Source organism: Populus alba, chromosome 10, assembly GCF_005239225.2.
Source record: "Populus alba chromosome 10, ASM523922v2, whole genome shotgun sequence".
Taxonomy (NCBI): Eukaryota; Viridiplantae; Streptophyta; class Magnoliopsida; order Malpighiales; family Salicaceae; genus Populus; species Populus alba.
The window spans coordinates 20,453,277-20,473,911 of NC_133293.1; the positions used below are offsets into that span (position 1 = coordinate 20,453,277).

Sequence of the window (20,635 nt, forward strand, 5' to 3'; positions counted from 1 at the left end):
TGGTCTTACTTTCAAGATCAGGTAAGAAGGGAGAAAAGCGTTGATTCAAATGTATAGAACAAATGGGAAGAACGTCTCAAGATTCCCCCACCCCCCTCCTTTGGCCAAACGACAAGCAGCTCCAGTTTTGCATGAAATATTTGTTCTAAAACCTTAAATTTGCAAACTTATGACTCAGGCCTGACACTTGTAAAGCCACACAACTGAAGCGCCAAATCTGGACATCAATGCTGAACATCAACATCTCAAGGGTGCTTTCAAGACTGCTAGGCTTGATCAATGACCAAGATCCTATTTGGAATAAATGAGAGCTGGAGAGTACCTACGGGCTAATGTCCAAAATATTTACAATTTTGGAAATGTTAGTTTGTGCCATGGGTTGCTGGAACCAGAAACGCAAAAGCTATGCGAAACCAACAAAATATCAGAAATTTTTTAATAAGATCAACCTACTGCATAAGATCATTTCAGAGATCAGTAGAGCAAAAGCAACAGATTTTTTGGGAAGCAATGGCATCGAACATCATGTTAGAAGAAGACGAAGGAAAAAAAGAGGGAAATCCGCCAGCATCATTTGCCCTCCTGCAGTTTATCTAGGTTGTCAGCAGTCCCTCCCAACCACTCCTCTAGCTTGGCTTCCTTATCAGCCTTGAAGTCATCGAAGTTCTCTGTTAACAACAATATATTATGACGTGGCAAGTTCACAACAGATTGATCCTCTTCTTCATCTAATTGTTGTCCACCAGCAGTCGGACGTGACAAGGGCAATTCATCAGCTTCCACATCAGGCAGAGACGAGCCAGTGCTAGTGACCGATTGTGATGAAGTAGGACAAGACAGTAGTTTTTCTGCCTGGTTTGTGGTTGATTCTTTGGAATCAAGTGGTGGCCACTTGAAATTGCTTGCCTTTTCTTTGGCAGTCTTAAATACAGTTGAAAAGTAATTGCTCGTCCTTTTGCCATCCTTCTCGGCATCATCTCCATTACGACCCCAAGTGCCTGGTCCCCGTGAACTGGTTCTTCCCATCTGAAAACCTGAAACTGGGCTATTAATTAATCCTCTTCTTGGTTGTTTAGCTGACATTGTTGCTAAAGATTTCCTGATGTCTCTAATCATCTCATCAGCAACAGGGAAACCACATTCTTTCATTGACTTCACCATGGTGATACAATCCTCCAAGTCTTCAGTGTGCAGATTTGTTGCACGTGACTTCTCCACAACATTATTCTTGAGCCTAATGACATTCGGAATTGCATTTTGAGCATGCTGCTGAACATAGAAGAGCCCTACTGAGGGTTCATTTGCCACGTACTTAATCATCTCAGCCAAGCTTTCAGTTATCTCCACAAAGCCATCGACCGTGGAGAATCCATGCATCTTGTCAAAGGCCAATGGCAGCTCATCACTGGTTTTGTCAAAAATTACAAATCCAAGTGCTATTCAATGTGGAGAAACAAAGAATTCGAGTGGGATCTACTAATACAAATTATACAATAATAGCAAATCATTCTCTAACATATTCTTTGACCATCGAAGATCAATTTCCCAATTGCTTTCCCCCTCGCTTCACTTAATTTTTTTCCATCCCATCTAACAACTACTTTATCAGATAATTTACTTATTTCAGCAGAGTTGATGTTTTCCCTGCATTTAATTGCATATTATAGTTCATTCTCAGTTGAGAAAATAAAATCCCATGATTATCTCACTGAACAGTTTCCAGACAACATTTTCTAGGAAACAGTGCACAAACAATAAGAAAATCGAAATTAAACCAAATACCAGGCATTTAAATCCTAGCCCACTTGAGTTCTAAGATTTGTCTCTATATTTTTTATGTGATGTTTAGTGAATGTGTTGCTCTTCCTTCTGGTCATTAGGGCTTGTTTTGGTTTGCTTGAGATTGCATTTAAGGTGGTTGTACAGTTCTGATGATGATTGCCATGTTTTGCTTTGTTTGAGTTTGGGTTTTTTGGTTATGTTAATTTGTTTTAATGGAAGATTGGGTGTTTGTTAGATTGTGTAATTGATTTGATGTTTGATTAATATGTAATCTTACTGTTTTTTTTTTTCATCAAAGGCTCATATCATCTTTATTTTATAATTACATGGAAGTTTCATGGCAACATAACTCCGTCAACTTCCGATCTAATAATTCTACTCAAGATGTTGAATTATAAATATGAAATCTATTCTACAAACCAAAGCTCCAACTGAACAACAGTTGTCAATGCACATGGTAAAACACTTGCATTATACTGCTACAAACATCACAAAATAAATAAATAAACGACTTACTGCTTTGTCAGGAGGAACGGGCAACCCATCAAAAATTCTCATCTTAATCCTTTTGCTTTAACAACAGTTTTCCTAGCTCGTCCAGCAAGGCCCTTTGTTTTTCTTTTGGCTCTTGATAAAGACTCAATCCCTAAAACAAATAGATATTAATAAAAGGAAAAAAAAAAATCATTCAGCTATCATGCAATTTTCTTTGACACAGTCAAAATCAAACACTGCTATTATTTCCTACAAGGTTGTCAAAAACGTTTTTTTGACACAACACGGAACATACAATATAAACTTGAATCGTAAAATCGCAAGTAAAATATTTTATCTAATTTGCAAGATCCAATCAAGTAATAAATAATAATATAACACAATTAAAATAAAAGTGAAATTTAACTAAATTGCAAGATCCAGTCATGTGGGTTAAAATTGTTTCGTTTCTTTCTAGGTCACCGGTCTTTATTCAGATTCTAAAGATGAACAAGTCCAAGTGGATTGGATAGAAAGATGCTCTTAATTAATAACATTTTGTTTTACCTGTTGATATAATTATGTAAAGCTGCACATCACAAACTGCCTAACATCATCGTTCTAATTGTTCAGTAATTTTCAATCGAAGTTTAGTCCTGAAAGTGTGTGAGGGTTTTGCATGAAACACATAGCTAAACAACAAAGAAATATAAGCATGAAACAACTGATAAAATGGGACCCTCTGATTGTTTAGGAATATAATCAGTATCTTTGTTCTGTTTCCCAGTTTTTCAAATAGCATATTTGCTGGCTAGGGTCTGCATCATATAATTTCTAGTTCCTCACCTCGCCCAATTAAATTTTATGTGATGAAAGACTGTTGAGAGATGACTGCTAATTGGATCAAATTTCTGATTTTTCTATGCAGTGATGAACTGGGTCGTTTTGTTGCTAATAAACATTGCCTAAGAAGCCTTAAGATGGAAGGGTGTTCTAATCTGGGGGGAAAATATGCTTATATGCTTATAGAGAAGACAACCCTAGCTAGTCAAAACACACACACACACTGGGTTTGATTCTAGGTCAGCAGCAGCAGGAGCTTAACTTGAACACGCAAACTAAAAGCTATTGCTTTTGCTATGCTATGCTATGCTATGTTATCCAGTTATCCTAGTGATCATCTTATCAGTGTCAGCTATAAAAAGGGATCCATGCATCCAGCTGCTAAAAGCTTATTTTTGAATCTTTCTACCTTTCTGCTAAATTACATAACCCTGATTAAGAAGGTATATACTAATTAATTAGATAGCCATGTCAGCTGGACTAGTTTCATATGAGATTGTATTTTGTAATTAAATCTTTCATGCAAGATTTCTAAAAACTGTTGTTGAATATATGTGATTGCAGGGATGATCAAGGCTTTTGTAGCATAGAGTGCAGAAATAGGCAGATGGTTTTGGATGAACTGAGAGAACTTGAAGCGTCTAGCAATGAAAGATTAAAATCTTATGAGCACTGCAGTGCCACTGCTAAATTACATAACTTTTTCATATTCCTAATTTTCCTCCTTTGTACAAACTCTGTGCTAAACAGATAATTCAATGGAAAGGGATAATGTAATATAGCAGAACGCAAGTTACTAATGGGATTTTTTAAAGATTATTTGTCATATAAAACAACAGCTAGAGACGATTAACAACAACAACAACACTGTATTTGCCAGAGATGCTGGCGTGATGTTTTACAAATGATAGGAGTCATATGACCATTAACAACAACAACACTGTATACAGCCAGAAAAAAAGACATGCCCTCTTCTGCATAATAAAACATGACAGAAAAGATGAGAATCTAACAAGCAAACCTGGTTATATATTTGCGCTGCTGGTGAGTGGAGAGTCGAGACTTGAGATTCTACGCTCCTGAATGTGCTGAATGCTGATATTAATTTGTTAGGGCTGAGACTTGAGATTTTGAGAATTTGAGATTTGGGGAAACCAGGAAAGGGGAAAGGGGAAAGGGAAAAGGGTAAAAGGGCGGGTGGAGTGTCGGTGTCGGGCGCAATGAAATCAGGAGATGGAGTGGAGTCAGCAGGGAGCCGAGTCAGCAGACTTTCAATTTTTTAAGCAAACTCGTGCAATCGGTCCGGTTTTACAGATTTTAACGAGTTGGACCAATTTTATACAAATTTAACCTAATTTATATGTAGATTAATACTCATTTTCTCTTTCCTTTTATTTAAAAAACCTCCTTTAAATGACATATATATTTTTTTGTTATGCATTTAAATTTTAAAGAGTTTTTCTTATGAGGGCTAAATCTCACTTCGCAATACATGTTCAAATTCGCATTTTTGCAAAGCATAAATCTTATTCTTTTGAAAGAATATTTTAGATAGAGATTGTACCATACATCAAATACAAGGAAAGAATTAGATTATTGTTTTATTCTTTTGAAAGAATATTTTAGATAAAAATTGTACTTGTTCATATATTTAATAAAATCATATATTTATATACTAGTGATTGTTTAATTTTAAGTGCTTAAAATGATCAAGGGAGGTTAATTCTCCACGATTGATGATTGACTGATAGGAGGTCTAATCAAATTTTGGAAGGAATAGAGGAGATAAAGTGAAGAAAAATGTTGGTTGTTGTATGTGTAAGGTGTCGTGGCGAAAACAATTCAGTCCCTCAAGATTTCTAATGTACAAATATGAGGGACAAGGAATTCTTGTCTTTTAGTGAAAAATACTTGGAATGGGAGTCACCACAATATTTTGGTCACTAGACAAGAATTTCTGGTCTCAGAAATCTCACTATTGTGTAAAGGAAGATACCACCCCCAATACGCCATACCTAAGGTAAGTTTCATTGTTTTATTGTCTAGTAAAACCTAATATCTTGTCATGTTTTCTAATTGTTAATCCATCTATTATTTAAGAAAAATCTTCCTCAATAAAGAGATTTTTATCTTATCAGGTAAAATCTAATTGTTCTGACGTCAACAAAATAATTTAATATTTGAAATACGTCTTACATATATGGTCATAACCCCAAATATTAAAAGAAAAAAAATAAATTTTTAGAATTTTTGACATATTGGCCTAGTTCTCGTGATTTTAATAAATTAGTTATTAAAGCCAAAATGCATGCTAATGCATATTTTTTTTAAAAATTTCTTTGTTGTATGAAAATACAATATGATTTTTTTTATTATTTTTGAGAGACTTGACCATATGCATGAAAGCAAAACATTTTATTTTTTTGAAAAAAACCATGTATTTTAATACCAGATTTGTATTTTTACAGTATAAAAATACAAACCAATATCGATCAAAATGCAGTAAAAAATATACGAGAAAATCATAAATTTTTTTGAAAAGATTTTTAATTTTTTTTTTAAACTGAATCCAGCTTGATACATGTAATTAGTTTATACCCAACATGCCTAATCGAGTCACTAGCCCGAGCAACTGACCCAACTGGCTTTTAAGTGCACAACTCACGCACGCCTGCTACAGCCACAATTTAATTAAATTGCACCTGCACAGTGTTTGTGCAATTATAAACGGAAGGAGAAGGAATGAAAAGCTTACCTAGTTCACAGCCGCTGCTGGGAGAAATACCTCCTGAGCTTGTCGCTGGGATTCTGGGAAGAAGCTATGATGCCACTCCCTGCGTCTGGCTTCCTTTCCGTTCTATCTTCTCCTCGTGTCCGTCTCTTCTCCTCTCTCTGCATCTGATTCTCTCCTACTCTCTTTTTTCTCATGCCCGTCACCTTTTTCTGGCTCCTTCTGTTCCACTCCCCCCCGTTTTCTTTCCCCTTCTATGTCTTGTCTCCCCTATGTTATGCTCTCCTATCTTTCTTTTCTCTTCTTGCACTCTCTTCTCTCATACTGCATAAGATCATTTCAGAGATCAGTAGAGCAAAAGCAACAGATTTTTTGGGAAGCAATGGCATCGAACATCATGTTAGAAGAAGACGAAGGAAAAAAAGAGGGAAATCCGCCAGCATCATTTGCCCTCCTGCAGTTTATCTAGGTTGTCAGCAGTCCCTCCCAACCACTCCTCTAGCTTGGCTTCCTTATCAGCCTTGAAGTCATCGAAGTTCTCTGTTAACAACAATATATTATGACGTGGCAAGTTCACAACAGATTGATCCTCTTCTTCATCTAATTGTTGTCCACCAGCAGTCGGACCTGACAAGGGCAATTCATCAGCTTCCACATCAGGCAGAGACGAGCCAGTGCTAGTGACCGATTGTGATGAAGTAGGACAAGACAGTAGTTTTTCTGCCTGGTTTGTGGTTGATTCTTTGGAATCAAGTGGTGGCCACTTGAAATTGCTTGCCTTTTCTTTGGCAGTCTTAAATACAGTTGAAAAGTAATTGCTCGTCCTTTTGCCATCCTTCTCGGCATCATCTCCATTACGACCCCAAGTGCCTGGTCCCCGTGAGCTGGTTCTTCCCATCTGAAAACCTGAAACTGGGCTATTAATTAATCCTCTTCTTGGTTGTTTAGCTGACATTGTTGCTAAAGATTTCCTGATGTCTCTAATCATCTCATCAGCAACAGGGAAACCACATTCTTTCATTGACTTCACCATGGTGATACAATCCTCCAAGTCTTCAGTGTGCAGATTTGTTGCACGTGACTTCTCCACAACATTATTCTTGAGCCTAATGACATTCGGAATTGCATTTTGAGCATGCTGCTGAACATAGAAGAGCCCTACTGAGGGTTCATTTGCCACGTACTTAATCATCTCAGCCAAGCTTTCAGTTATCTCCACAAAGCCATCGACCGTGGAGAATCCATGCATCTTGTCAAAGGCCAATGGCAGCTCATCACTGGTTTTGTCAAAAATTACAAATCCAAGTGCTATTCAATGTGGAGAAACAAAGAATTCGAGTGGGATCTACTAATACAAATTATACAATAATAGCAAATCGTTCTCTAACATATTCTTTGACCATCGAAGATCAATTTCCCAATTGCTTTCCCCCTCGCTTCACTTAATTTTTTTCCATCCCATCTAACAACTACTTTATCAAATAATTTACTTATTTCAGCAGAGTTGATGCTTTCCCTGCATTTAATTGCATATTACAGTTCATCTTAGTTGAGAAAATAAAACTCTTGCTCCTTTATGCTGTTAGCAGTGGTAATAAACAGAAAGATTGATTATCTGTTTCCATTTTTACCTACGCCTTGCAAGAAATAAAACCCCAAAAGGTTCAAATCTTCTGCATATTTTAAGCAAAGCTGCCATCTGGTCTGGATCATCTTTGAAGCTACAAGAAAAGTTGGAAAGATTGAGCTTCACCTAGCAAGTACCTGAAATTGTAATTGTTTTTCGCTTTCTGGGTCTTCATGTAAGTGATTTTCCTTCTTCCTTTTTGTTGCGATGTGTTATAATTCGATGTTATGAGAACTGAGTTTTGCATCTTTTGTGATTTTCTTAAGTGGGCTAGGATTTAAATGCTTGATATTTGGTTTAATTTTGATTTTCTTATTGTTTGTGCACTGTTTCCTAGAAACTGCTATTGTTATATGTAATTACAAAACCAAACAATAATTTAAGATATTTCTTATTCATCGTGTTTATGAATTATATCTTATAATTTTTTTGTGTTGGGGTTTAGATGGGTGCTAGTAAATTAAATTAAATTTTTTAAGGTTTGAAAATGTAAAAGTAATTAATTCACTTTTATTATTTTTTTTATATATATAAAACAATACCTCTTAGAATTGTTAATTCTGCTCAAGGTTATTAAAAATGTGTTTTTACCTCGTAAAATTATATAATTTTACAAGTTAAAACATATAAAACATATAAAATCAGGTTAAAAACTTAAAAACCAATAAAATCAGATCAAATTAGGTTAAATTTGTATAAAATTGGTCCAACTCGTTAAAATCTGTAAAACCGGACCGATTGCACGAGTTTGCTTAAAAATTTGAAAGTCTGCTGACTCCGCTCCATCTCCTGATTTCATTGCGCCCGACACCGACACTCCACCCACCCTTTTCCCCTTTTCCCTTTCCCCTTTCCCCTTTCCTGGTTTCCCCAAATCTCAAATTCTCAAAATCTCAAGTCTCAGCCCTAACAAATTAATATCAGCATTCAGCACATTCAGGAGCGTAGAATCTCAAGTCTCGACTCTCCACTCACCAGCAGCGCAAATATATAACCAGGTTTGCTTGTTAGATTCTCATCTTTTCTGTCATGTTTTATTATGCAGAAGAGGGCATGTCTTTTTTCTGGCTGTATACAGTGTTGTTGTTAATGGTCATATGACTCCTATCATTTGTAAAACATCACGCCAGCATCTCTGGCAAATACAGTGTTGTTGCTGTTGTTAATCGCCTCTATCTGTTGTTTTATATGACAGATAATCTTTAAAAAATCCCATTAGTAACTTGCGTTCTGCTATATTACATTATCCCTTCCCATTGAATTATCTGTTTAGCACAAAGTTTGTACAAAGGAGGAAAATTAGGAATATGAAAAAGTTATGTAATTTAGCAGTGGCACTGCAGTGCTCATAAGATTTTAATATTTTATTGCTAGACGCTTCAAGTTCTCTCAGTTCATCCAAAACCATCTGCCTATTTCTGCACTCTATGCTACAAAAGCCTTGATCATCCCTGCAATCACATATATTCAACAACAGTTTTTATAAATCTTGCATGAAATATTTAATTACAAAATACAATCTCATATGAAACTAGTCCAGCTGACATGGCTATCTAATTAATTAGTATATACCTTCTTAATCAGGGTTATGTAATCTAGCAGAAAGGTAGAAAGATTCCAAAATAAGCTTTTAGCAGCTGGATGCATGGATCCCTTTTTATAGCTGACACTGATAAGATGATCACTAGGATAACTGGATAACATAGCACAGCACAGCAAAAATATACTTATAGAATTGATGTTTTCCTAGCATTCAATTGCATGTCAAAGAAACATAAAACATGCCGTTAGCAGTGGTAATAAACAGAAAAATTGATTATCTGTTTTCATTTTTACCTACGCCTTACAAGAAATAAAACTCCAAAAGGTTCAAATCTTCTGCATATTTTAAGCAAAGCTGCCATCTAGCCTGGATCATCTTTAAATCTACAAGAAAAGTTGGAAAGATTGAGCTTCACCTAACAAGTACCTGGAATTGTAATTGTTTTTCGCTTTCTGGGTCTTCATGTAAGTGATTTTCCTTCTTCCTTTTTTTTTTTTTTTGTGATGTGTTATAATTCGATGTTATAAAAACTGAGTTTTGCTTCTTTTGTGATTTTTTAAAGTAAACTAGGATTTAAATGTCTGATATTTGGTTTAATTTTGATTTTCTTATTATTTGTGCACTGTTTTCTAGAAAATGTTGTCTGGGAACTGTTTAGTGAGATAATTATGTGATTTTATTTTCTCAATTAAGAATGAATTGTAACATGCAATTGAATGCTAGGAAAACATCAATTCTATTGAAATAAGTAAATTATTTGATAAAGTAGTTGTTAGATTGGATGGAAAAAAATTAAGTGAAATGAGGGGAAAAGTAATTGGAAAATTGATCTTCGATGGTCAAAGAACATGTTAGAGAAAAAATTGCTATTATTGTATAATTTGTATTAATAGATACTCATTATAAAGATCAGCCTTTGAGTTGCGAAGAATATAGTGAAAAAGTGAATTCTGGAAATCTCTCTTAGGGTAGAACTTTCTGTTAAAATTTTATTTGTTTTAGTTTATTTTTAGCTAATAATAAGAGTTAAATTATGCTGTCGGCGAGTCTTTAACTTTGACTTTAACATACCAATCCTTAGAAACGAAGTAATAATAATCAACAAATGCTATACACATACATACACGAGTGTGTAATGTTTCAAATTAATTATTGTACAAGTTATTGCATCTACGGGTTAAGAAATAATATCAGTATTAGATTTTGACTGTGTCAGAGAAAATTGCATGATAGCTGAATATATTTTTTTTTTTTTTTTTATTAATATCTATCTGGTTTAGGGATTGAGTCTTTATCAAAAGTCAAAAGTAAAACAAAGGGCCTTGCTGGTATGAGTAAGGTGTAGAATTGTTGTTAAAGCAAAAAGGATAAGATTGGAATTTTTGATGGGTTGCCCATTTCTCTAAACAAAGTAGTAAATCATTTATTTATTTATTTTGTGGTGTTTTTGTAGAAGTAAGTATAATACAAGTGTTTTATAATATGCATTGACAATTTTTTTTCGGTTGAAGTTTAGTTTGTAGGGTAGATTTCATATTTACAATCCAAGAAAAAGCCCACTCCAGGCAAAGTATATATTTCCAGTATATATTTCTTGACATGCACTTGAGGTCTTGGTTCAGTGGTTGAAGAGATTTGTTTATTTCCTTTGTATTCTGGGTTTAAATTTCACCGTGCACGCCTGTCATCCTTGCGGTGCCTTACATGCTCATTGGGTTTACAGGATGTTCAGTGAGCCGTGGGATTAGTTGTGGTGCGCTCAAGCTGGCCCGGACACCCACGTATATATACATATATATATTTCTCGAGACCAACAGGGCAAAAGCAAAAAAAGAAAAAAGAAAAGAGAAAAAACTATCAACAGCTAGGAAGTCAAAAAAATGGGGAAGAAGCAAAAACACAACAGTGACAGTGACGAAGACGAAATATTTTACCACCGCTACTCATCCGCCACCACGTCATCACAATACCCACCTTCCTCCACCAAACCCCATGGCGGATCCGGCGGTTTAGCACCATCAAAATCAACCCTGTACGTATCCAATTTGGACTTCTCCCTTACAAACTCAGACCTCCACACACTCTTCTCCACCTTCGGCAAAGTAGCACGTGTAACCGTCTTAAAAGACCGAACGACACGGAAATCGCGCGGCGTCGCATTCATCCAATTCGTATCTCGCAGCGATGCGGTCACCGCCGTTGAACAGATGGACAAGAAGATTCTCAATGGTAGAACTCTGTCGGCGTCGATTGCGGCAGATAATGGTAGAGCGGCGGAGTTTATTAAGAAGAGGGTTTATAAGGATAAGAGTAAGTGTTATGAGTGTGGAGAAGATGGACATTTGAGTTATGAGTGTCCAAGGAATCGATTGGGGATTAGAGAGAGGCCTGTGGTGAAGAGAGGGAGGGGAGGCGGCGGAAGGGGCAGGGGAGATTGGGAGGAGGAGGAAGAAGAGGGTGAGTTTGAGGAGGAGAAGTGGGCTGCGGCGGTGGATGGAGGGGTGGAGGAGAGGTTGTTGAAGGCAGGAGAGGTTGAGAAAAAGAAGGTGAAGGTTAAGAAAGCTAGTTACTTCAGTGATGAGAGTGATGAAGAGGAGTGATTTCTGGGATTCTTTTTGGAGGTAATGTTGATTTTCTTGTTATTAAAGTATGAGTTTTGATCATGTTGGTGAAAAAATTTGGAATAAGTTTTGAGTTTCTAAGATTTGTCTATATATTTTTGATGTGATGTTTAGTGAATGTGTTGCTCTTCCTTCTGGTCATTAGGGCTTGTATTGGTTTGCTTGAGTTTGCATTTAAGTTGGTTGTACAGTTCCTATGATGATTGGCATGTTTTGCTTTGTTTGAGTTTGGGTTTTTCGGTTATGTTAATTTGTTTTAATAGAAGATTGGGTGCTTGTTGGATTGTGTAATTGATTTGATGTTTGATTAATATGTAATCTTCCTGTTTTTTTGTTTCAGTTACTGTGTTTTGGTGAGGGAGGGAGGGAGGTTATAGCATGTTATTACTGATACTGGAGATTATCTTCTCAGAGTTTAAAAAGAACACTGGCTAGTGTTATTGAAAAACAGAGGATTCGATTTGTTCATCTGTGATTGATATGGCATGTGTTGCGTCTTAGGTTTTTTTGTTATGACTTGTGGATTACAGTTGTGTTCGGTTTTTTTGATGGAGGAGCATCTTTATGCTGGTCAGTGTTACTGAAACTAGTTTTGAGATTGATGTTCTTGGATTGTGAGGGAAATGCTGGTGAATCAGCTGAGACATTTGCTCGCCTGATATTCATGGATAGATGTTCATTTTGATAACATTAGTTTCCAAGACATTTAGCAAGCGGGGAGAAAAAGTTTCCCCCTTTTTTTGTGACTGCTATTAAATACATGAGAATTGATGGTTTCTGCTCTTTGCTTAGAGCTTTCTACCAACTTTCTTGTCTGGCAAGAGGTTGGGGGTGGTTCGTTCTTGCTGCAAAGTTAGAAGAGCTGAAGCCTAGAGAGGAAACCAAGAAATATGTACTTGTCACGTTAAACATGAGAATTTACTGCGAGATAGAAGTAAATTTGTTTATTTACTCTCTTTATTTTTGTCAAGAAATATGTATTTGTAACACATGGAGTGCGAAGATCAGTATAAAGACTTCCTAGATTTTTTCACCAGTGCCCACGAACTTTTGTTGCTTGTACAGAGCTTGAAAATATTTTATAGCAATTGCAGCTGCTTACATGGTTCAGGAAAATATTCCTTTGGAAGTGAAATAAATATGTATCGTTTGTTGAGTCATTAGCATTTGCATTTAGAGGAACAAACTTTGAATCTTCGTCATTTAACTCGCTGGGAATTCCTGCGAGGGACAAGCGAAGAACTTTCATTCAAACGTTACTCATGAAGATGTAAACCTGAACTGTGTTGGGTTTGTATGATATGCACAAGATGCCTTCGCATATTCGAGATATCAATAATCTTCTATGAAGATTTAAAGAGCTGAGAAGGTATCTTGGGCTGGCCTTTGTAGTCATTTATCTGGGCTCTAATATGGGCTGTGTTCCTGGTGAGCGGGCCACACATATACAGGGAGAATTCAAATGCTCTGAACCGTACAAACATGCACACAGTATTTGTAACTGCTTTTGAGCATGCGAATCATGCTCTTGTGTGAAAATTGTGAAGTTAGTTTGTCTTGTTCCTTTGGAGTTTAGAGAGTCTATAAATATCCTGTGGTTGGTTCGAGACAAAGCCTGTGGTAAAGGCAAAGCCTGTTGAAGCCTCAAAGTCAAGAGTGTATGTTGTGTGTGAAAATTGGAGGGAACTAAAGAGATGTCACTGTTTGTTTTGGTGTCGATTTTTGTTTAGTTTCTTTTACTTGATTCTTCTCCAACATGCAACTAAACGAATATCATGTCTTGGCCGAATGTGAGGATTGGAGGGAATTAAACAAGATTGCTTTGTTCTCTTCTTACTGTTTAATTTCCTTCAATATCTCATGTCTGACCACCTCTTCATTTATAATTCTCGGATATGTTTTCATCTATGGTTCTTGGATGCGATCTTGTTTCTTTTTCCGTGTGTGAGGATTGGATTAAACTGAACAGATTAAAATTGTTCCATGCTTTTTGTTTGGTTTCATAAAAAATTTCCTACCCTGCCTCATGCACAACCTAGGTTGCAAAGACTTTGGGATTTATGGTAGCTGAGACTCGTTTAGAATACTTTTTTTTTTATCAAAGCTTTTGACCAACTCTCTTATTTGGCAGGTCAGAGGCGATCATTTTTCAGATCAATAGCCGTTAGCATTCCGAGAGGAGCCACCTTGGCTGCAGCCAGAATTGTGAAGAGTGTATATCTTGTCGAAGCTCAAAGGGCTCTTGTGTTGAATTTCTTCCATCGGAGGGGAGAATTGCAAATTTACTTCCTGTTGGAGTCTTGTCGATGATCACACATATAGTTGAATTCTGTATGTCTGATTTATCAGCAATATTGATACAGACATGATATATGAGAATGTACTGTGAAATATGTATCTGTAATGCTTTGAATAGAAAGATCAGTATAAACTTTTAGATTTCAGTTTTGTGTGTCATCTTGCTAGTACTCAGCCTCGCTTCCATGGTTTGTGCAGTAACGGGATTTGCTATGATAAAGCTTTGGAAGCAGGGTTCGGCTCGTGCCTCTTTTACTTGTTGATAATGATATTTCTCTTTCACCCTGAAAAAAACATTATCCATTCTGTAATATATGAAGTGATGTAGATAGCAGGTTTCAATACAGTAATAAATATTCTGAGAAAAAAAGAATTCTTCCAACTGATGCAGGCAGCTGTGACTACTTTTCTAATAAATCACAATCAATGAGAACTAGATTGTCCTCGAAACTCCAAAAACTACAGTCTCATTGAGAAAGTAACCACAAGCCTTCAATTATCTGTTTTCCTTTTGCTTATGTTGAGATAGGTTGATCTGCCGTCTGCACAGGAAATTATATTATATTCGTTGGTGCGAACTGAGAAGATGCAGATTGTTTGCTTAGGAGTTTACTGAAATCAGCAAGATCAGCTTACCAGCCAGAATTCTTTCTATTAATTCTTGCAATGGTTCTTCAGCACTGTTTGGAACAAGAGCTGCAAATACAGCTGGTTCTAGTCCTGCATATATCCAAAAGGACAGGTCTACGCTTGTTGAATAATTAGTAAACTTAAAATTTTCATCAATTAACTAACTAGGAATTCCTGCAAGTGACAAGTGAAAAACTGAACTGAAGCAATACTAATTAGTAAACTTTGAAAGGGAGCCAAGGAAACCTTCAGCAGATGCTCTTGATGGGTGCTTAAGCTTCATGTGATGGCCAGCATCTCTTGTTGATAGAGAAGAAACTGGTGATATCTTTGAGGTTGGGTTTGATGAAACCGAAGGAAGCAAAAGATCATGAGAGTTTAAACAATGGTTGGTTGAGAATTTAACAGCAAAAGCCACGAGAGCAAGCACTTCTTTTCCTGGTCTTTTGGGAGTTAACTGTTCACATACTCCGTTGCTCTATGTTCTTGAAAAAAGTAGCTAACGAAGGTTTGCATCTTTTCCAGTGTTACTGTTCCCAGTATCTTCCAACGTGTCCAACAGTAACTTGCCACTTCAAATTATGCAAATAGGTTTATGATGCGGGGTTCTAAAAGATTTTTGTGGACGCCATTGGAGACCTAGTTCTAATTTAATTGATATGTAAATATGTGCTTCATAAACGTCATTATTAAATTCGCCCCAATTTGATGAGTCAATCCAATGCCCACTAATTTATAATTTGATTCAGTTCCAGATAAAACCTAACTATTTTAACTCCAAGACATTAAACAAATTCACTATTACTAATATAACTCAGATATATATTTAAAAAAAAAATGTTTAAAACAATATTATTTCATTAAAAAAAACACAAACAACTTTGTTTTGAAATAAACTTGAATTAACTCAATGACCAAAAAACTAATCTGACCAGTATTGAAACAACTTAGATTAGAGTGAATAAAAAATGTTACTGTGAAATTACATGGTTCAGTCAAGTTAAATCTTATCCTCAAATAACAAGAAAACGATGGCCCGACATTCAGTACAAGGATCGATTTTTGTCCTAAAAAATTCATTATGTTACCTTAAAAAAGAGGTTTTTCATGCTTTGCATGGCAATAATCTCGTAACTGCAGTGAACAACCACATGGACCCATATGGTAAGGTGGTAATCTGCAAAAACTGGCATCTTTGTCCTCTAAATATCGGACTGAAGGAAAACTGTCAAGTACAAGCTGGCCAAAAGTGTGCGCCTCTGTAGGTAGTTGTGGACAAATGCTGCAGTCTCATGTTGATATATCCGGATAGCATGCTGTTAGATGCTAAAATTAAACAAACAGATATTTGCAATGTAAGATTTCAGCACAATGCATAAACCATATTACAGTCAGGTAAGAAGACATGCATCCATAAAACTCTCCGATTCTACGAGTCTATAACCTTCAGAGAATCAAAAGCCAAGATACCACATTGTCTAGGATTCTGTTTGATCGGTGAGAAAAATAATATTTACAAGCGTAAAGGGAAACCACATATTACGGTCACTCTTACTAAAGCTAGACAAAAGGCAATCACATCTCAGCAACCAGTTGTTGGGGCTCCTGTGTGACTTCCGACAATTTGCCTTGAGTCCACCTCTTCAGCATCTCTAATGAAGCCTCAGGCTGGTCCATGGGAACCATGTGCCCTGCATTGTGGACCTGTTGGCAGATGCATTGTGCAACTAGATTAGCACTGATTATAAAATAGAAGCTATCATTTTTGGCAAAAAAGTCAGAAGCTAATTGTTTCGAGAGAAAGAGAGTGACCTTAAGGAATGCGAGAGGCCCATAACTTTTCAGCACTCCAGCTTCTGAACCACTAACTTCAAAAGGAACTTCAGGAGATGCCACAAACTCTTTCTGACCATACCACTCCATGGCATGAACCCATCTGGAATTACCTGCTCATATAATATTTAACCTTAGCCTTGGATAAAGGTTAAATAAATGAAACTCGCTATACCCTAGTAGTTGGTATTACTTACCGAGCCAGTTGCAGATGAGATCATATTCTCCAGCATACACAAGCAACTTGACTCCATCCTCAAGGAGAGCAGGAATACCCACTTCGAGATTCCTCATCCAGTCTGTAAGCATCGCCATATAGACTGTAGTGCTACAGGAGACAAAGTCTATATCCCCGACACCAAGTGCCTCCTTAACAGATTTCTGACCCAGAAATTTCTCCATATTTGAGAAGTCATAGCAGAGGCTCCCCTCGCATTTCTTTCTAACATCATAATACTGCAGCGAGAATATATCAATGCTTGTAATTTTTTGGTTGTTTGTTACACATGTATTCAGTACACACATTATTTTCATGTCTATGAAAGTGACTCTGATTAACTTCCCTCAAACAGGAGGGTTTATGAGGTCTTACATTTATATTACCAGCAACTGATAAGATGCTGCTGAATATGGTATTGCAAACTAAATAGGAGGCCAAGCAAGAGACTGTACCATCAGTGCCTGAGACAGAAAGCACATGTTCAAGCAAGGAACCACGGAGCTAAAATCAACAAAATAGGACCTCATGCACTGAGAAAACTTCGAAGTTTGAAACAACTAATTTGATTGATACAAAAATATGTGATCTAAAAACAATTAAACAATCAAGAAGGAAATTGATCTCTGAAAGGAATTGGAGCAAATCGAGATGCAACATTACCACAAAGCTTTATTGCCACTTCACAGACTGGAACTATCTTGTTGATGCGATCATGCTCAGCTTGTTTAATTATTCCCATATCCAGTGCATAATCTGTGTATGCTTTATATTGGATTGCAGGATCAGTAAGCCCATTACCAATGGCAAATCCCTGCTCAAAATTTTGAATTGCAATTAATAAAAGTTATACAAATCCATCAAAAGTCAGTATTAGGCAAAATCATTTATATACCTTGAGGTTTACATGAATTCCTTCTTTAGCTTTGTTTCCTTTGTGGACCCGAGCTGCAAAAGCAGGAATATAGTGTCCAGCATATGATTCTCCAGTTATGTAGAAGTCATTCTCTGCCAATTCAGGATGCTCCTCGAAGAAGGCCTGGTGCCATACAAAGAATGCACTTAGTCCTTTCAATATCATGCGTTAACAAATCTCAATCATTTCAAAACAACCACTCACCAATCCTTTCACGTTTCACAGTGTATGTTTAGTGTCCCAAACTAAGACTAGCATTCAGTATAGTAAAACTTTAGCAATTACAGTTCTTTCCTCAAGCTATTAATATATTAGAAGTTCATGGGATACCAGATTATCATGCTTTATCTCATTTCTTATCACAGGGAAATACAGGATAACTAACCTGTAAGAAGTCATATAGATCATTACTCACTCCGCCTTCATTGTGACGGATGTCACGCCTATCACTACTATAACTGTATCCAGTACCAGTGGGTTGGTCAACATATAGAAGATTTGACACCTGCAAAATCATCATAGCAAAATGTTAATTCTCTTGTCAGCAAGCAGGCAAGTTGCAGTTTTTCCAACCTCGTTAATGAAAAGGAATAGAGAACAGCAGTGGAGTTAATAGTGCTAGTGACAAACCATTTTTTTTTTCCCCAGAAAGCAGCGTTATTTTTATTTGTGCCTCGTGTATATGCTAATAAACCATCACGACCAAACCAATGCACTAAGAACCAAGTTACAGTGATCCAGGACACAGAAAGTGCAACTGGGAGCCTAGGTGATACGGTTCAGCCCTGTGATACGACCCAAGTAAGGTCAGATTTGGATTTTGGCGTAAAAAGCGCAACAGTCCAGGTTTACGGCAACAGTCATAATTCTCAATCCGACCATTGGATCGGGCTAATATTTTATGTGGACTCTCCAGACATATCTTACTACCTTGGGTTAAAATTGCAGGTCAATCAGAGTTCGGGAAGGCACCCCAATACTGGTCAACAGAGGCTGTACGGATTTTGTTATTTACTTCCATTTGACTTGTGGACTTCCTATTTGATTAGGATTCTTTTCCTCCAAGGATGTGGGAGCTGGTTTTGGGAATTTCCTAGTTCCACAAGGATCTTTAATGAGGTGCAATATAATCTCCTAGTGTGGCAAGGATTCATTAATGTTTCAGAATCCTTTTCTTATAAGGATTCCTTATTCATCCTAGCTACACAAGGAAAGAAAGGCTGGTGGTATTTAATGACAAGTTACTTATTTTTATTATTTTCTTTAATGTTTGGGCTTAATTAATAGTTTGTTTTCAGCTAGGATCCAAGGCTTGTTTGGATCAGGTCATGGGCTTTTTAATTTAGGGTTTTGGGCCAGTTTTGAGTGGACTTCATATAAGTCCACATAAGAGGTCCATTAGGGTTAATTTTTCAAGAACTATTTAAACTCATGTAAGCCACAATTTCGGAGCTTTTGATGATTATTATGCTGAACTTTTCAGTTTTAACGTGTGAGAGTGATTCTTGCAGTCTTCAGTTCTTGAACGAACTGGATATGACTTATCGAAGATTAACTTTTTTGATCTCAAGGGCACATAACTACAGGACATATCAATGGATTGTTACCCTAGGTCAATTACTGGCCAAAGTTTGTTAAATGATACACAATATGAAACACACTTTTAATAATATTGGGTAAGAAATTGGATATTTGCTTCATTTGGCATAACATGATATGATTTTTCACAAATCATATTTGCTAAACTATGGCAAACTTTAAAAAAGGTTAGGAACAAGAAGGAAAAGACTAAGAAACTATAGTCCAATATTAATTATGGCATCGGCTTAAGAAGATTTAACAGCATCTTACCTTGTCCCAACCATACTCATTTCGCACAAGTGACAGGTTATTTGCAATAGTGTAAGGACCATTTTCATAAAACATAGCCAATTCACTGCTACACCCTGGTCCTCCTGTCAACCAAATGACCACAGGATCCTTCTTGCTGGTCCTTGATTCAAAGAAAAAGTAGAACATCCTACAAACCACAATTACACCAATAAGTCACCAGTAATTAGAAACCAACAAACAAACTTTTTAAAAGAAAAACCTCCGAAATATTATACTCCACACAAAATGAAAACCTAATCAGACATTCATTACATCATCATCAACATCGGAAACCAACTAAATAAAATATTCCACTCTCTCAACTTTCAACAAAATAAAAAATCCAATTACACGAAACGTTAGAAAAAATTTCAAATAATCACTAATCCACTTAATCTCCAACCTCAAAAATTCAACCTTTACCCAAAACACAAAACTTCAAGCAAAATCAAACATTCAATTACATAACACATAAAAAAATCTCAAATAATCACCAATCCACTTAAACACCAACCTCAAATATTCAACCTTTACCCAAAAAGACAAAACTTTAACCAAAACAAGCAAACACAAAAACCAACATAACCCATCTCCCCAAACACAACCAAATAAAAAAAAACCTAGGGTTTTTAAAATCAAATACCTAGCATCATGAGAATGCTCAATATTGTAATAGCCAGCATGATGTCCCAAATCATCAACGGTAAAGCTTTCTTCCTCGTCACCTACTACATTAGGAAACCTAAATTTCCTCTCTACAATCCTCTTATTATACCGTGACTCGCTAATAGCACCAACACCATCATCACCACCGTCGATCACGTTGACTTCAGATTTTGGAAACAAATTCAGCTCCCTTATCATCTTCCCTGCTTGTACAGACGGGAGATTCGACCTCTCGAGATTGAGATAAGGATTTTCTGGTATTCTCGCGTGCGATATCACGATGAGTGAGGAGAGAATAACAGAAAGAAAATTCAGGTTCTCCATTTTTCAGGTTCTCGAGGAATGGAGTGACAGATACAAAGGCAGGATCTTTATGTAGAGGAAGTGTACTTTAGTTGGTTATACGTGGCAAAACTAGCAGTCTTATCAGAGGCTTTGGGAACGCGTGGCGTTTTCTAAAAATTAAATTTATTTATTTATTTCAAATTTTTTATTTATTTAAAAAATATTTTGATTTAATAATGTTAAAAATAATATTTTTTAAAAAAAATTATATTTTAAAAATAACGGTCATACACTCAT

The 20,635-nt window shown here is 36.3% G+C and overlaps 4 protein-coding genes across 9 annotated transcripts; 1 reads left to right on the top strand and 3 right to left on the bottom strand.

The window, feature by feature from the left end:
• Positions 1 to 404: 404 nt before the first annotated feature.
• LOC118060031 (uncharacterized) lies at positions 405 to 4,391 on the bottom strand. 2 transcript variants are annotated; one of them, XM_035073117.2, is made up of 3 exons: positions 4,121 to 4,391; positions 2,299 to 2,428; positions 405 to 1,377 (listed from the first exon to the last, which is right to left on the bottom strand). In XM_035073117.2, the coding sequence occupies exons 2-3, from the start codon at positions 2,338 to 2,340 to the stop codon at positions 571 to 573; spliced, it is 849 nt and encodes a 282-aa protein (XP_034929008.1). In that variant the 5' UTR covers positions 2,341 to 2,428; positions 4,121 to 4,391; the 3' UTR covers positions 405 to 570. The 2 variants fall into 2 exon arrangements, with proteins under 2 accessions (XP_034929008.1, XP_073268095.1); XM_073411994.1 differs by having other exon boundaries at positions 405 to 1,405; positions 4,121 to 4,389.
• Positions 4,392 to 6,143: 1,752 nt separating this feature from the next.
• Positions 6,144 to 7,199, bottom strand: LOC118060033 (uncharacterized). Its single transcript, XM_035073118.2, has one exon. It carries the CDS (start codon positions 7,077 to 7,079, stop codon positions 6,273 to 6,275), a length of 807 nt encoding a protein of 268 aa, XP_034929009.1. The 5' UTR covers positions 7,080 to 7,199; the 3' UTR covers positions 6,144 to 6,272.
• A 104-nt stretch (positions 7,200 to 7,303) lies between these two features.
• LOC118060034 (U11/U12 small nuclear ribonucleoprotein 31 kDa protein) lies at positions 7,304 to 14,065 on the top strand. Of its 5 annotated transcripts, none has more exons than XM_035073121.2 (3): positions 7,304 to 7,632; positions 10,724 to 11,621; positions 13,753 to 14,065. In XM_035073121.2, the coding sequence occupies exon 2, from the start codon at positions 10,881 to 10,883 to the stop codon at positions 11,598 to 11,600; it is 720 nt and encodes a 239-aa protein (XP_034929012.1). In that variant the 5' UTR covers positions 7,304 to 7,632; positions 10,724 to 10,880; the 3' UTR covers positions 11,601 to 11,621; positions 13,753 to 14,065. The 5 variants fall into 5 exon arrangements, with proteins under 5 accessions (XP_034929012.1, XP_034929014.1, XP_034929013.1 ...); XM_035073123.2 differs by lacking the exon at positions 7,304 to 7,632 and adding an exon at positions 8,079 to 8,455 and having other exon boundaries at positions 13,758 to 14,065; XM_035073122.2 differs by lacking the exons at positions 7,304 to 7,632; positions 13,753 to 14,065 and adding exons at positions 8,079 to 8,455; positions 11,962 to 13,739.
• A 1,831-nt stretch (positions 14,066 to 15,896) lies between these two features.
• On the bottom strand, positions 15,897 to 20,428 carry LOC118060035 (serine carboxypeptidase-like). The gene is made up of 9 exons (XM_035073124.2): positions 20,031 to 20,428; positions 19,367 to 19,535; positions 17,901 to 18,020; positions 17,495 to 17,638; positions 17,263 to 17,413; positions 16,975 to 17,063; positions 16,580 to 16,838; positions 16,362 to 16,495; positions 15,897 to 16,253 (listed from the first exon to the last, which is right to left on the bottom strand). Exons 1-9 carry the CDS (start codon positions 20,375 to 20,377, stop codon positions 16,125 to 16,127), a joined length of 1,542 nt encoding a protein of 513 aa, XP_034929015.1. The 5' UTR covers positions 20,378 to 20,428; the 3' UTR covers positions 15,897 to 16,124.
• Positions 20,429 to 20,635: the final 207 nt, after the last annotated feature.